General features: G+C 45.5%; 1 protein-coding gene, 1 long non-coding RNA gene and 1 pseudogene across 3 annotated transcripts; 1 reads left to right on the top strand and 2 right to left on the bottom strand.

Annotated features, from left to right (window-relative positions):
* Positions 1-1946: 1946 nt before the first annotated feature.
* Positions 1947-5058, bottom strand: LOC121270204. Its single transcript, XR_005941490.1, has 2 exons — positions 4801-5058; positions 1947-2499 (listed from the first exon to the last, which is right to left on the bottom strand). It is a non-coding gene; the product is annotated as an uncharacterized LOC121270204 (long non-coding RNA).
* Positions 5059-8164: 3106 nt separating this feature from the next.
* LOC121270165 overlaps positions 8165-16188 on the top strand; it is a 53806-nt pseudogene continuing 45782 nt past the window's right edge.
* Positions 11196-16041, bottom strand: LOC121270201 (zinc finger protein 239-like). Of its 2 annotated transcripts, none has more exons than XM_041175512.1 (4): positions 16007-16041; positions 15101-15206; positions 13267-14241; positions 11196-11973 (listed from the first exon to the last, which is right to left on the bottom strand). In XM_041175512.1, exons 3-4 carry the CDS (start codon positions 14130-14132, stop codon positions 11967-11969), a joined length of 873 nt encoding a protein of 290 aa, XP_041031446.1. In that variant the 5' UTR covers positions 14133-14241; positions 15101-15206; positions 16007-16041; the 3' UTR covers positions 11196-11966. The 2 variants fall into 2 exon arrangements, with proteins under 2 accessions (XP_041031446.1, XP_041031447.1); XM_041175513.1 differs by having other exon boundaries at positions 15928-16024.

Below are 16188 nucleotides of genomic sequence, written 5' to 3'. Positions count from 1 at the left end.
TTGTGAGAAGGGATTCAGTTTCCCATCCCAATTGGAAACTCACCGACGCAGTCACACTGGGGAGAGACCGTTCACCTGCTCTGTGTGTGGAAAGGAATTCACTAAGTCATCCAGCCTGGGATCACACCAGAGAGTTCACAGTGACGAGAGGCCTTTTAAATGCTTTTACTGTGGAGATTGCTTTAAAATCTCTCCTGTTCTAATTAAACACCAGCTTGTTCACACTGACAAGAGACTGTTCAGTTGCTCTCACTGTGAGAAGAGATTCAGACAGTCATCTCACCTTATTCAACATCAGCGAGTTCACACTGGGGAAAGGATATTCACCTGCTCCGTGTGTGGGAAGCGATTCACTCAGTCATCCAATCTCCAGACACACCAACGCACTCACAGTGGGGAGAGGCCATTCACCTGCTCCGAATGTGGGAAGGGATTCAATCGACCATCCAACTTGTTGAGACACCAGTGGGTTCATGTGTGACTGCAGGGGTTGGATGCTGCTGTTATTCACATGCTTTGTTTATTTCTGCTGAAGGTAATAACTCCTATTACTGGGCCAGAGTTTAAAGTTCTTTGCAGAGCAAGTGCTGTGCCAGGACTGCAGCAAGTAGGAGTTTCTGGAGAATATTGCAATCCTGGACCATCATATCTGCGGTGAGTGTCTGCAGCTCAGGAAACCTGGGCTCAGGGTTATTGAGCTGCAGTCTGAGCTGCAGACATTAGGGCCGTCACGGAGGGGGAGAGTCAGCTGGACACTTTCTTCCAGGAAACAGTCACAGCCCCAAGGTTCTGGAGAAATTTACAGTTAGTCAATGGTCAGGATATATCAGAATATGTCAAGGAAATCAGTTTTAGCATCTGTGGTCTTAATTTCTCTGGGTTAAGAGAGAAATTGACATCTGGATTTAGTGTGTGTCAGTCAAGGCACCTTTCCCTTCTTTAAGACGCTGGAACATTGATTCTGATGTTATCAGTGAAATTAACTGATCTGAGACATTGAAAGGATTCTCGTTACAGCACATCAGGGATTTCAACCTAATTTCGACTTTGGGACAATCAGAATATTTGGTAACAGACAAGACAGTGAAAGGCTTCAAGGGATGACTCTGAAGAAGAATCATACGGACTCGAAATGTTAACTATTTTTTTTACTCTCCACGGATGCTGTTAGACCTGCTGAGTTTTTCCAGCATTTTATGGTTTTGTTGCCCTTGAAATGAGTCGCTTGTCACATCATAAGAAGTTAAGAGTCAACCACATTGCTGTGGGTCTGGAATCACATGTAGGCCAGATCAGGTAAGGACAGCAGGTTTCCTTCCCTGAAGGGCACTGGTGAACCAGATGGGTTTTTACAACAATGGTTTCATGGTCATCATTATTGAGATTAGCTTTTCAATTCCAGATTATTACTTGAATTCATATTCTACTGTGATTTGAACCATGTCCCCCAGATCATTAGCTTGGGATTCTGGATCATTAGTTTAGTGATATTTCCACTATGCCACCATATCCCTTTCCCTGTCCCATGCCACACACAAATGGATTATTGATTAATTTATTTCAAGTTTAATGAGAAAATGATTAGACCTACCCTGTATCTATATCTAACCCATTGGAAATCTATGAAGTTATTGGATTCAAACAAACCCATTTGCTCCTCCTCAGCTCCACAGTGAGACAGGGAAAAGTAGAAAAGCAGCAATATTCCGGCCCCGCACTCTCCAATCGCCCGCTGCCAGCAGAAAGCGGCGGCTGCAGCTTCAATCAGTGGGTTACTGCCCAACCCTGGGATGCAAGACACTCCAACCCAGGTCAAACCTCCCAATACACCGAGCACAAGCTCAGGAAAATACAGATAGATTATATCCCGGTCACTGAACCTCCAAGCAGCATTTACAGAATACCCGAGTGAGTGTGTCACAAATAAAAACAACTTTCTAAATATTTTCACTGCAAAATTCCTTCCTTTTATTTAAAAGTTGACTTTGTGAATCTGAAAATGAGTACCATGGGATTTGTGTTACCAACTGACTTGTTTTCCATTGTTTGTCCGACAGGTTTGCAACTCAATTTGTGTTGGAGATTGAAGAGAATCAGATCTCAAAATAAGGTCACATAGCGGATAAATATTAAATCCAGGAACAAATCCTGAGGAAAATGAATCACAGTGTTTGGAAGGAGGTGCAGATAAGAAAGGGAAGCTGTGAATGATTGAATAGAAAGCATCAGTCCCTTGAGCTTCTGGCTAGCAGAGTCAGTAGTGCATGAGGCCTGTAACCTCAGGTTTGTGGGTTCAAGCCCCACTTTGGGTGCTGTTGCTTTTTTTAAAAACTTTGCTGTTTTCATGGGTGAATCCCAGCTCTCCATTCATCCACTGTGTCACTGTGCTCCAACTGAGTCTTTCTCCATCCTGCTTCGTCTTTATCGCAGTTGCTGGTTTATGAAAGCAAACTTCCTCCACTTCACTGGAAATGCGAGAGACCAGTTTGTAGGTGCGGCCTAATGTACAATGAATGATAACACTTTAAAAGTGGCAAGTTTCACTCAAGCCCCTGGACCAATAAAACTGCTCAGAGTCACCGAATTAGAATGGTCACTCCCTGGGTGCCCAATAGCAGCGGACCCATGTCAAGAATGATCTGATTCATAAGATTAAGGGAGAGAAATTAGCAAACTCCCACTCATCCTTATTCACATCAAAAACAGTTGGGAAGAGGAAGCGTTTCGTAGGCTGGGTTTTATTTTCTTTGGAAAGCTGCTGGAATGGTTTGGCTGGGGGTGTCACTAGTTCTGGAACACAAGTCTTCAGAGCTTTGATCTGATACGTTGGTTGTGAGATCACTTAGCTCTGGCTATCATAGGCTGCTCCACTGTTTGGCAAGCAGTCCTGTGTTGTAGGTTCACCAGGTTGACATTCCGATATGGGTTGTGCTGCTCCTGACCTGCTGTCCTGCACTCTTCATTGAACCACGCTTGATTGCCTGGTTTGATGTAATTGTGGAGTGAGGGATATGCTGGGCCATGAGTTTACAGACTGTGGTTGAATACAATTCTGCTGCTGCTGATGGTTCACACTGCCTCATGGATGCCCAGTCTTGAGTTGCTAGATCTGTCCCATTTAGCACAGTGGCAGTGCCACACAACACGATGGAGGGAATCGTCAGTGTGAAGGTGGGACTTTGACTCCACAAGGGCCTTGTGGGGTCACTCCTAACAATACTATCATGGACAGATGCATCTGTGACAGGTAGAATGGTGAGAATGATTTCAAGGATTTTCCCTCTCGTTGGTTCCCTTACCAGTTGCCACAGCCCCAGTCTGACAGAGCTGGAGGCAGCAGGCTATTAAACCCTGGAGGAACTGCCAGACCCAGGTATAAATTGGTGTTCTTCCACTGCATGGCATGTTGCTGTTTCGAAACACCTTCAAATCACAGTTGTATTCTGAGGACGAGGAAAGGCTATGATAGAGGAATCCACACACTGACATTCCTCTTCGCGCCCCCCCCTCCAATTTCACACTGACACATCTTACTCCTCCCCTCTAACTTCATGCTATCACTTTCCTGCTCTCACCATGGTTCCAGCTCCTGCCATTTCAGTACCTCCACCATTACTGATTGCCTTTTGATGTGTTTAAAGTTACTGAGTGCTTTTGCACATTATGGGAAGGAATTCCTGGACACAGTGTGGAGCTGTGTTTAATCACTTGATACAACAACAACAGGATGCAGATGTGAGGAACTTCAAATGGCAGGGAGAGGCCAGGAGCTGTGCTGAGGGGGCTGGGGGATGATGGGGAATGGGAGTTCTTGTTGCTGGTGAGGACCAACCGGCAATTGTGCTTCATTTATGTGGACTCGACACCCATGCTCATGGCCATGAACTTTGGGACAATTTTTGCGCTTCCTTGATCTCTGAAAAAAAACATTTCCCATATAAACCTAATGTGATGGTTAATGTTTCAGATGGGACACCCTAAGAAGGAATACATCTTGCATGAATTGTACTCAATAATCAATCCCCACCACCCAAAATAGTGTTAAGTATCAGGCCGCATGACATATTTCACATCGTTACCAGCTTTTGTAACAAAATCTGAATAGTTGGGTGGACACAGATGGGAAGTGGATTATGAAAAAGGATATTGAAGACAACAGTGATTGAAAACAGAAGTGAGAAATAACAATGGGGTCAGATGAATGCTGGAGCTGTAGAAAAAAAATTGGGAAACAAGAAACACTGGTTATTAAGGCTTTTGAATAAATTAGCCTGGGAGACAATTAGCTTCAAGACATTTGATTAAAGTAAATGTATGTGATAGAACACATACATAGAAATATGAAATGCGCAGCTATTCCCTATGTGTTATATTCATAGCAGATCTACCAAAGCATAGATCATACTGAGCCAGATAATCTGCTGTTTTACAACCATAGGAATGTTATACAATGTGATGAACCATTTAACAGAGCCACGGATTTATATTGCTAAAATGTGTGCGTTTCCATTTTTATTGTATTGTGTTTTCATCTTTAATTTGGTCCCAAAAATACTGCTACAATTTCACCCATGTTAAGCATCTTGGGATGTTTTATTAAAGTAAAGGTGTTATATAAATGCAGATTTTTGTTGGTGTTGACTGTGAGGAGTGATTCCATTGCCATTTGAGATGGAAACTCTTGTGTAGTCGCACCAGGGGTAGGATTATCAGATCTGACAGGACACAGCAGCATAGCCACATTGTGACAGACCATTCAGATAATTTACACGTGTGAAAGGATTGAATGAATTTTCCCACCTGGTAGAGAGAGGCTTTTTAAATGTTGTGTTTGTGGGCAGCGATTCAGTTGTTCTTCCCGCCTGCTGGGGCACCAGTAAGTTCATATGTGACTGTAGGGATTGGATTCTGTTGTTATTGCGTCTCTTTGGCGACTCTCTATTTTCCACCAAATCCCGTTCTCCTTCTTTCTGCTGGATAATGGAGGGTCCGTGCAGTTGGGTTTCAGAATCACAGAATCTCACAGTGCAGAAGAGGCCCTTCAGCCCATCGAGTCTGCACCAACACGTGAGAAACACCTGACCTACCTAATCCCATTTACCAGCACTTGGCCCATAGCCTTGAATGTTATGATGTGCCAAGTGCTCATCCAGGTACTTTTTAAAGGATGTGAGGCAACCCGCATTCACCACCCTCCCAGGCAGCACATTCCAGACCGTCATACCACCCTCTGGGTAAAAACGTTTTTCCTCACATCCCCCTAAACCTCCTGCCCCTCACCTTGAACTTATGCCCCCTTGTGACTGACCCTTCAACTAAGGGGAACAGCTGCTCCCTATCCACCCTGTCCATGTCCCTCATAATCTTGTACACCTCGATCAGGTCACCCCTCAGTCTTCTCTGCTCCAACGAAAACAACCCAAGTCTATCCAATCTCTCTTCATAACTTAAATGTTTCATCCCAGGGCGACATCCTGGTGAATCTCCTCTGCACCCCCTCCAGTGCAATCACATCCTTCCTATAATGTGGCGACCAAAACTGCACACAGTACTCCAGCTGTGGCCTCACCAAGGTTCTATACAACTCCAACATGACCTCCCTACTTTTGTAACCTATGCCTCGATTGATAAAGGCAAGCGTCCCAAATGCCTTTTTCACCACCCCGCTAACATGCCCTCCGCCTTCAGCGATCTATGGACACACACGCCAAGGTCCCTTTGTTCTTCAGAACTTCCACTGTTGTGCCATTCATTGAATACTTCCTTGCCAAATTACTCCTTCCAAAGTGTACCACCTCACACTTTTCAGGGTTAAATTCCATCTGCCACTTATCTGCCCATTTGACCATCCCGTCTATCTCTTCCTGTAGCCCAAGACACTCAACTTCACTGTTAACCGCCCGGCCAATCTTTGTGTCATCCACAAACTTACTAATCCTACCCCCTACATAGTCATCTATGTCATTTTTTAAATAATGAATAATAGGGGACCAAGCACAGATCCCTGTGGTACGTCACTGGACACTGGCTTCCAGTCACTAAAGCATCCTTCTGTCATTACCCTCTGCCTCCTACAAGCCAAAACCTTGTCAAAGGCTTTGCTGAAATCCATATAAACTACATCAACTACACTGCCCTCATCTACACGCCTGGTCACCTCCTCAAAAAATTCAATCAAATTTGTTAGGTGTGACCTCCCTCTGACAAAGTTATGCTGACTATCCCTGATCAAACCTTGCCTCTCCAAGTGGAGATCGATTCTCTCTTTCAGAATTTTCTCCAATAGTTTCAATATAATATAACGATATAATTTGTTTCCTAAGTTTATTATTTGATCCTTCGGCCCCAGTCTCCGTACCACACCAGGAAAACAAATCTCGATACAATAATTTGTACTTTCAATGGCGAGGCCTTCACCCATCATCCCCTGCGGTGGGGAATAGCCCCTATCCACATCACAGGAAAGCAGTACGCAGGCGCATTGGAGAAAAACATTGGAGCCTGCGCAGAACGAGTAATGTCGATGGAGAGACGGTTTTTTGTCGGATCCGTATCGGTAAGGGAGAAAGTAGGGGGACGGAGGATGCGATGGATCCGGTGGGTCGGCGGAAAGGTTTCGCAAACATGTTGCGTAATCCTCAAAACCCCGAAAAAGAACTTAGCGTTCCCACTTTTGCACGGAGCCAGGACGGCATCTTCCGATTACAGCCCCGGGGTAACGGTCGCCATCTTTATTGTGGTCAAGGCGCAGCAGGACGCATGCGCGGCCGCCATCTTTATTGTGGGCATTTTTTGAAATGTTCCTAATGACAGAATGAGGACAATTGTCCATCAAGCTGCTTCACACTTTGAGTTACAATGTGTGATTGATGAGGCAAATCAACGATATATGTCCAAGGCAGTGACAATAATTATGCCTTTAGCATAATAAACTTTTCCAAGGCATTTATTACAAAGTAACGTTTGACACTGAGCCACATGAGCCATATTAGGTCAGATGACCAAAAGCTTTGTCAAAGAGGATGGTTTTAAGGAGTATATTAAAGAAGAAGAGTGAGGCGTAGAGCTGTGGCCTAGGCAACTGAAAGAACAGTCACTGATGGTGGAGTGATTAAAATCGGGAATGCTCAAGTGGCTGAAATTAGATCAGTGTAGAGATCCTGGCGAGGGGGCAGCGAGGGCTGTGGCTGGAGGAGAATACAGAGATCAGGATCATCACAACCATGGAGGAAAACATGAGAATTTTAAAGTTTTGGTGCTTTTAAAATGAGAGCCTTTGTCGGTCAGTGAGCACAAGGGTGATGTGTGAACAAGACTGAGTGTGAGTAAGCACATGGATAGCAGAGTTTTGGATGACCTCAAGATTCTGGGGGTGGGAGGATGGAGTTGAATGTTGGAGGCCGGTTGGGTATGCATCAGGATAGTTTAGACTACAGGTAACAAATGAATGGATGACGCTTTCAACAGCAGATAAACTGAGACTAGGGCGGAGTCAGGTGATGTTACTGAGGCGGAAATAGGCGGTCTTGGTGTTGATGCGGATATGTGGCTGTAAGCTCATCTCGATTGTGAACAGTGTGATTCAGCCTCAGGCAATTGCCAAGGAGAGGGAGGTGAGCGAGAGAGTCAGTGGTTAGGGAGTGGAATTTGTAATAGGCACCGAAGGCAATAATGTGAGCGTTGGTGGCTCAGCCAGCATTTATTACCCATCCCTAGTTGCCCTTTAGAAGGTGGTTGTGAGCTGCCTTCTTGAACCACTGCAGTCGATGTATTGTAGGAACACCCACAGTGCTGTTAGGAAGGGAGTTCCAGGATTTTGACCCAGTGGCAGGGAAGGAATATTTAAATGGAGGAGATTTCTGCTCATCCAGTGCTGGATGTCAGACAAATCTGCACGGATTTTTTAAAATTCATTTATGGGCGTTGCAGGCTGGGCCAGCATTTATTGCCCATCCCTAATTGCTCTTGAGAAAGTGGGAGTGAGCCACCTTCTTGAACCGCTGCAGTCCATGGAGGGAAGCTTGGAGGTGATGGTGTTCACATACACCTGCTCCCCTCATCCTTTTAGTTAGTGGAGGTTGAGGATTTGGGAGATTCTGTCAAAGTTCTCGTCAAGCTGTAGATATTTAAAATCCCTCTCTTTCACTCTCTGCCTCTCCTTTTTCTTGCTATCCTTCTCACCCTTTCTCTTTCTCCCTCTTCCCCCCCATAGAGGCCAGAGACTTGTGTAGGCCCAGTCTTGATGGCAGGTTTCCTTCCCTGAAGGACATCAGTGAACCAGTTGGGTTGTTATGACAATCCAGCAGATTTCAAGGTCACTTTTGCTAGTGTCAGCTCCACAAATGACCAGATTCATTCAGCTCAATTTCACAACTTGCCTTTGTGTTTTTGTGGATTCTCTCTCTCATTTTTTCTGTTTTAAATCAACTTCACAGAGCATTAGAGGGGGAGGATTTGCAGTTGGGAAACTCAAAGCAAATATCACATCAGGATCTGATGGAGTCGCTCAATTTATCGTAACCTGAATGTCATCAGATTTTGAACATGGAAGGAAAAAGCACCGTTTACAGTGGGGAGAAACAGTGGAAATGTGGGGAATGTGAGGAGAGGTTCAGTTATCCGTCTGAGCTGGAAGCTCATCGACGCATTCACACAGGGGAGAGGCTGTTCACCTGCTTCGAATGTGGAAAGGGATTCATTCGGCTATCCGACCTGTTAAAACACCAGCGAATTCACACTGGGGAGAGGCCATTCACCTGCTCTGCGTGTGGGAGGAGATTCATTCAGTCATCCAACCTGCTGACACACCAGTGGATTCACACTGGGGAGAGACCTTTCAAATGTCCAGACTGTGGGAAATGCTATAGAAGTTCTGGGGACCTAATGTATCATCAACGTGTTCACACTGGTGAGAGGCCGTTCATCTGCTATGTGTGTGGGAAGAGATTCACTCAATTGTCCCATGTGCTGAGACATGAGAGAGTTCATACTGGGGAGAGACCTTTTAAATGTCCAGACTGTGAGAACTGCTATTAAAGCTCTGGGGAACTGATGTCCCATCAACATGTTCACACTGATGAGAGACCATTCAGGTGCTCTCACTGCGGGTCTGGGTTCATTCGATCGTCTGAACTAAGCGCACACCAGCGAATTCACACTGGTGAGAGACCGTTCAAGTGCTCCTCCTGTGGGACTGGGTTCAAGCACTCATCTCAACTCACTATACACCAGCGGATTCACACTGGACAGAGACCGTTCACCTGCTCTAAGTGTGGGAAGGGATTTGCTCAGTCAACCACCCTGCTGAATCACCAGCGAGTTCACACTGGGGAGAGGCCATTCACCTGTTCCGAGTGTGGGAAGAAATTCACCCGGTCATCCCACCTGCTAAATCACCAGCGAGTTCACACGGGGAGAGGCTGTTCACCTGCTCTGAGTGTGGGAATGGATTCACTTGGTGATCCACCCTGCTGAGACGCCAGCGAGTTCATGAGTAACTACAATGATTGGATTTTTCTGTTAATCACATTCAGGACTGAACTATGTTAATTTGAATCTGTTTCTGTGGATGTTAATAAATTCCAGCCCAGTAATGGGCATTAACATTGTGGATAAATGTCAAATAAATCAGCTTTGTGTTAAACACACAGTGTGTTGAGTCTTTTTAATATCTCCAACACAAGTTAGTTCCTTCTGAATTATTCTCCCTCTCCGCGCCTCCAATACCCTCAGCTCCAACAACAAGTGTGAGGAGCTCATGGAGCTTCTTTGTCACTAAGATTGAGACAATCTGATCAGTTGCCTCTGCTGCTTCCCTCCCTTCCACTAACACACTGGACAAAACTGTCTCTAAAGTTCCCCCTTGTCTGAGCCCTGAACTCTCATCTTTTTTAAATTTCTCTCCAATCCCCTCTCATGCCCTGTCAGGTCTCATCTTGTCCATGAGACCCATTTCCTCTTCCCTGAACCTTATTCCCACTGAACTACTGACTGCCCAAACACCCCACCTTACCTGATATTGTTGCTGGTTCTCTCATCAGGTGATTTCCTACTTTCCTTTAAATCTGCTGTCATCACCCCCATCCTCAAAAAACACTTAACTCCATTGTCCTTGCAAACTACTGCCCCATCTCTCACCTCCCTTTCCTCCCCGAAGTCTGAGAACATTTTGTCGCCTCCCAAATCCGTTCCCATCTTTCCTGGAATTCCATGTTTCAATCCCTCCCAGCAGATTCCTGCCCCTCGATCACAGTACCAAATAGCTCTTATCAAAGTCACAAAACACACCCATGTAACTGACAGATGAGCTATCCCTCCTTGTCCTTCTTGGTCTGTTTGCAGCCTTTGACATGGTTTACCACACAATCCTCCTTCGCCAAATCCCATTCACCTATCACCTCTGGTCTCACTGACCTACATCGGCTCCTGATCAAGCAGCACCCCTTCACTGTTGTCCACCTGGTGGGACTGCTCTCTCCTGGATCGTTGCTTATCTATTGGCAGCCAGAGTACTGCTCACAATGTTTCTCTTCTCTCTCCCACACAGTTACCTCTGGTGTCCCTGAGGATCTATCCTTGGCCTGTCCTATTTCAATCTACATGCTGCCCTTCAAGGATGTCATCTGAAAAAAGTGTTTGATTTCACATTATGCAGGCAACTCCACCACCTCTCTGGACTCCCCCACTGTTACTAAACGATCAGACTGCTTATCCATCATCCTGTACGGGACTTCCAGAAATTTCCTACAATTGAATGTTGGAAAGGCTGATGACATTGTTTATGGTCCTGCTCCAAATTCCATTCCCAACCTACTGACCAACCTCCATTCCCAACCTTCTCCCTGGCAACTGCCTGAGACTAAACCAGACTTTTCACAGCCTTGATTCAGATCTGACCCTGAGATTAGCAACTGACCACAGATTTGTTCCATCACTAACACCACCTCCTTCCATCTTGGTAACATCACCCGGCTCCACCCCTGCCACAGCTCATTTAAAACCTCACTCCATCCTTTTGTTACCTCGAGACTGATCTATTCCAACATACTCCTGGCCGGCCCCTGACACTTTTTTTATCCTTTAATAGGATGTGGTGTCGCTGGTTAGGCCAGCATTTATTGCTGAGCTGTGTTCCTGAACCGCTGCAGTCCATGTGGTGTAGGTACACCCACAGTGCTGTTAGGTTGGATGTTCCATGATCTTGACCCAGCGACAGTGAAGGAACGGCAATATATTACCAAGTCAGGATGGCAAGTGGCTTAGAGGGGAACTTCTAGGTGGAACATCTATCTGTTGCCCTTGTCCTTCTAGATGGTAATGGATCAGAAAACTCAAGGTTATCCAAAACTTTATTATCTATGTCCTAACAGACCAAATTCCATTCACCTATCACCCCCATTCTCACTGCATGCATTAGCTCCTGGTGTAGCAACACATTGATTTTAAAATGATCATCCTTGTTTTCACTCAGTGCATCACCTTGCCAGTCCCTCCCTCTGTAACCTCCCTCCTTAAGCTGCTGTTTAAAATTGAACTATTTAATCATTCTTTTGGCCGCCTGTCCTAATTTCCCTGTATGTGGCTCTGCCAAATTTCATTTGATAATTCTCCTCTGGTAAATGTGCTAAATGAAGGCAAGTTGTTGGGTGTGATTAACAACAGTAATAACACCAGAATCCAACTCCTGCAATCACATGTGAGCTCACTGTGTCTCGGCATTAGGATGACTGACTGAATCCCTTCCAGCACATAGAGTGAGGAAACAGTCTCTCCCTGCTGTGACTGCACTGATGACTTTCAAGGCTCAGATGGGTAATTGAATCCTTCCCACAGTCCAGATATTTCCATGGTTTCTCCATGGTGTAGGTATCCTTTTGTCCCTCCAGGTTCAATGCTCAGTTGAAGCCTCGTTCACACAAGAAACATGTACGGTTTCTCCCATTCTGAATCTGCAAATCCTCCCTTTCTCATACCCTGTAAAAGGAATTTAGAAACTTAATCACTGTATGTAAAGGATAGAAATCCTAGTTTCTATGGAACATTTTTTCCTCTTTTGTTTCCCCAAAGCTGTAAATTCCGATCCGAAACTCTCCCTCCTCCCTGGGCTGAAATCCAAACTCGGTTCCCCATGTTCCCTGCGTAAAAGTCAGATGGAGATTTTGATCGGACATACTGAGTACAATTTTGGTCTCAATAATTAAGGAAGAACTTACTTGCACTGGAAGCAGTTCAGAGAATGTTGAGTAGGCTGATTCCTGGGATGAAGGTGTTTGTCTTCTGAGGAAGGGATTAATAGGTTGGATCTGAATCCATTGGAGTTGAGAAGAATGAGAGATGATCTTAATGAAACATAGAAGATACTGATGGGGGCTTGATAAGGTGGATGCTGAGAGGATGTTTCCCCTTTTGGTGGAATCTAGAACTAGGGGGCACAGTTTCAAAATAAGGGGTCTCACATTGAAGGCTGAGATGAGGCGGAATTTCTTCCCTCACAGGATAATGAATCATTGGAATTCTCTTCCCCAGAGAGCAGTGGAGGCTGGGTCATTGAATATATTCACGGCTGTATTAGACAGATGTTTGATCTACCAAGGAGTCCAGGGTTATGGGGGTGTTAGGCAGGAAAGTGGAGTTGAGGTGACAGTCAGATCAGCCCTGATCTTATTGACTGGCAGAGCAGGCTCTGTGGGGCCAAATGGCCTACTCCTATGTTCTTTTAATCCCGGTATCCAAGGACAGAGAACCATGAATAATATCAGTGCACATTGGCAAGTTAGGTGATCAGCAGTTTAGTGGGAATAGGATTGAGAGAGGAGGCAGGTCTCAGGGACAAGATGAGCTCTGAGAACATGAGGTGACATAGGGGAAAAAATAGAGAAAGATGTGATTTCAGGGCCCGGACAAGGGGAAACTTTAGAGGCAGTTTGGTCCGGTGAGCGAATGGAAGGGAGGGAAGTGGCGGTGGGAGCTGATCGGATTGTCTCAGTCTTAGTGACAAAGAAACTCCATGAGCTCCACCCACTTGTTGTTGGAGATGAAGATGAAGGAGACAGGGGAGAGGGAGAGCACTTCAAAAAAAAACCACCTTATGTTAGTTATTAAAAAGAGCTGAATCACTATATTTAACACAAAGCTGATTTGTTTGACTTTTATCCTGAATATTCACCACTATAACTGGGCTAGAGTTTGACATCAGCAAAAAAAGAACCCATGAACATGGCTCTGTCTGGGCTGTGATTAATAGCAAAATCCAATAACTGTGGTTACTTGTGAACTTGCTGGTGTCTCAGCAGAGTGGATGACCGACCAAATCTCTTCCCACACATGGAGCACGTGAACGGCCTCTCCCCAGTGTGAACTTGCTGGTGTCTCAGAAGGGTGCATGCATGATTGAATCTCCTCCCACACTCGGAGCATGAGAACCGCCTCTCTCCAGTATGAGTGCGCTGGTGTACAATGAGATGAGATGATTCCCTGAACCCAGTCCCGCAGTGCGAACACCTGAATGGTCTCTCCCCAGTGTGAACACGTTGATGGCACATCAGTTCCACGGAACCCTTATAGCACTTCCCACAGTCTGGGCATCTAAAAGGTCTCTCCTCAGTGTGAACTCTCTCATGTCTCAGCACATGGGATGACTGAGCAAATCCCTTCCCACACTTGGAGCAGGTGAAAGGTCTCTCCCCAGTGTGAAATCGCTGATGTATCAACAGGTTGGATGAATCACTGAATCCCTTCCCACATACAGAGCAGGTGAACGGCCTCTCCCCAGTGTGAGTACGCTTGTGTGTCAGCAGATGGGTTGACTGAGTGAATCCCTTCCCACACATGGAGCAGCTGAACGGCCTCTCTCCAGTGTGAACTCGCTGGTGAGTCAGCAGGTGGGATGAGGTGGTGAATCCCTTCCCACATTCAGAGCAAGTGAACGGCCTCTCCCCTGTGTGAATACGCCGATGTGTTTCCAGGTCAGATGGGCAATTGAATCCCTTCCCACAGTCCCCACATTTCCACGGCTTCTCCCTATTGTAACTGCATTTATGTTTTGACAGGTCAGATGATCGATTGAAGCCTCGTCCACAAACAGAACACGTGTACGGTTTCTCTCCACTGTGAACAGTGCTTTTTCCTTCCATGTCCAAATTCTGATGATATTCAGGTTATGATAAATTGGGCGACTCCATCAGATTCTGATGTGATGTTTGGTTTGAGTTTCCTGACTGCAAATCCTCCCCTTCTAATACCCTGTGAAATTGATTTAAATCAGAAAAAAAAGAGTGAGAGAGAATCCACAAAAGCACAAAGGTAGGTTGTGAAAGTAAAGTCTGCAGAAGTGCCAGTAAACTGTTAAACAAGGCCAAAATACACCCATTATTAGAGGGAGAGGAAGTTAGACAATAGCAGAGAGATTATCAGAGAGAACAGTGGTGAAACAGAGCAATGGATGGACATGGGTTCTGATCCACAGCAAAGGAGCCACACCAGCCCCAGAGCCATGGACCCTCTCACAGATAACACAGCATAGAACTAAAAGCTCTAAGTTGTAGATAAATGCTCAAAAATACTCACATCTGAAACAATTTCAGCTTTTAATGTTAATGTCTCCTGCTGGAGCTGGCAGCTGGAAAGATATCAGAAGCCCTGGAGTCAGAGAAAAATTTCCCAGTTGAGGAAATACCCGGGGAGCGGGGTGATGTCACTGAGCAATTGTCGGTGTGTGATGACATCACAGACACGAACACAGAACATCTGGGTCTGTGCAAACCAGTGATCACCACACATTATGAAGGATGTGATGGTCCTTGAGAGGGTGCAGAGATTTACCAGAATGGTTCCAGGGATAAGGAATTTTAGTTGCAATGTTGGGTTGGAGAAATTGGGGCTGTTCTCTTTGGAGCAAAGGAGATTGAGAGGAGATTTGATAGAGTTTTACAAGTTTATGATTGTTTAGATAAGGTAGATAAGGAAAAGCTGTTCCCATTATTTAAATGAGAGTAAAAGGATTACAGGAAATAGATTTAAGATTCATGGGCAAGATCAACAGGCAGATGTGACAAAGAAAGTTTATACAGCAAGTGGTAATGATCTGGAATTCAATGCTTACGCTCAAAGGCCAATAACATCCAGTTCCTGATGAATCAAGTGATGCTGTCAGATTTTGATGTGCTGATTGATTTGAGTTTCCTTTCTGCAAATCCTCTTCTAGTACCCTGTAAAAGATGTTTACAAAAACCATCAGCGTCTGTCATGGATAGAATTTGAAATGAGTTAAATATTTCTCTTGATTTGAGTTTGCTGCATGTAAATCCTCCCCTTCTAACCCCCTGTTAAAGAGGTTTCCAAAAGCCATCACGGTCAGGCCAGGATAGAAATTCACAACATTCTCTCTCCCTACCACACTTGCGCCCTGCTGCACATTGCCCCTTGTCATCATCAGTGCTCCCTCGAATTCGAGATGACATCTACTCAGGGTTGTGAGTTTCTGCCGTGGGTCTTCATGTGATTGAACAGACCCACAGATCTTTGGACACATGGGGCAGGACGTCCATGAGGAAGTGGGAATCAGAGAGCAGGATTTGCATCCTTTTCTTTCCTGCTCTGCTTCATCAATTAGACTCAAAGCGTAAAGGTCAGAGCTTGATGGACAAGTTTTTCAATTCTGTCGTTAAAAACATTCAAAAACATCTTCCCAATAAAAATTGCAACCGCGCATGCTCCCTGCTGCACATTGCCCCAAACAAAAATGGCAGCCACGCATGCGCCCTGCTGCACATTGCCTGCTCTGAAGATGACGGCCGTGACCTGAGGCCTGTAAATGGGAGAAATCGCACCTACAGCTCTTGTCCCTCTGTGCAAAAGGGGAAACGGCGAGTTCTTTTTCGGCGTTTGCCGCTTACACAACAGATTTACAAAGCCTCCCCAAACACCTACCGGATCCACCACTTCCTTCGCTCGGCCGTTCCCCACCCACCACTTTTCCAACTGCGGATCTAAAAAAGAAGCTGCTCACCATTGCCACTACTCCCACTGCGCATGCACTGATCACTGGGCACAGCGCCTGCGCACTGGTCTCTTGTGATGTGAATAGAGGACATTCTCCACCGCATGGAATGCTGGGTAATGGACCCGCCATTGACAATTCAACTTATTCTAGCCTGATTTGTTTTGCTGTTATTGGGTGGAAACTGGGGC

This window comes from Carcharodon carcharias, chromosome 27 (genome assembly GCF_017639515.1).
Source record: "Carcharodon carcharias isolate sCarCar2 chromosome 27, sCarCar2.pri, whole genome shotgun sequence".
Classification (NCBI taxonomy): Eukaryota; Metazoa; Chordata; class Chondrichthyes; order Lamniformes; family Lamnidae; genus Carcharodon; species Carcharodon carcharias.
Note: the sequence above shows the minus strand (reverse complement) of the source record. Positions and strands in the feature narration are given on the sequence as shown.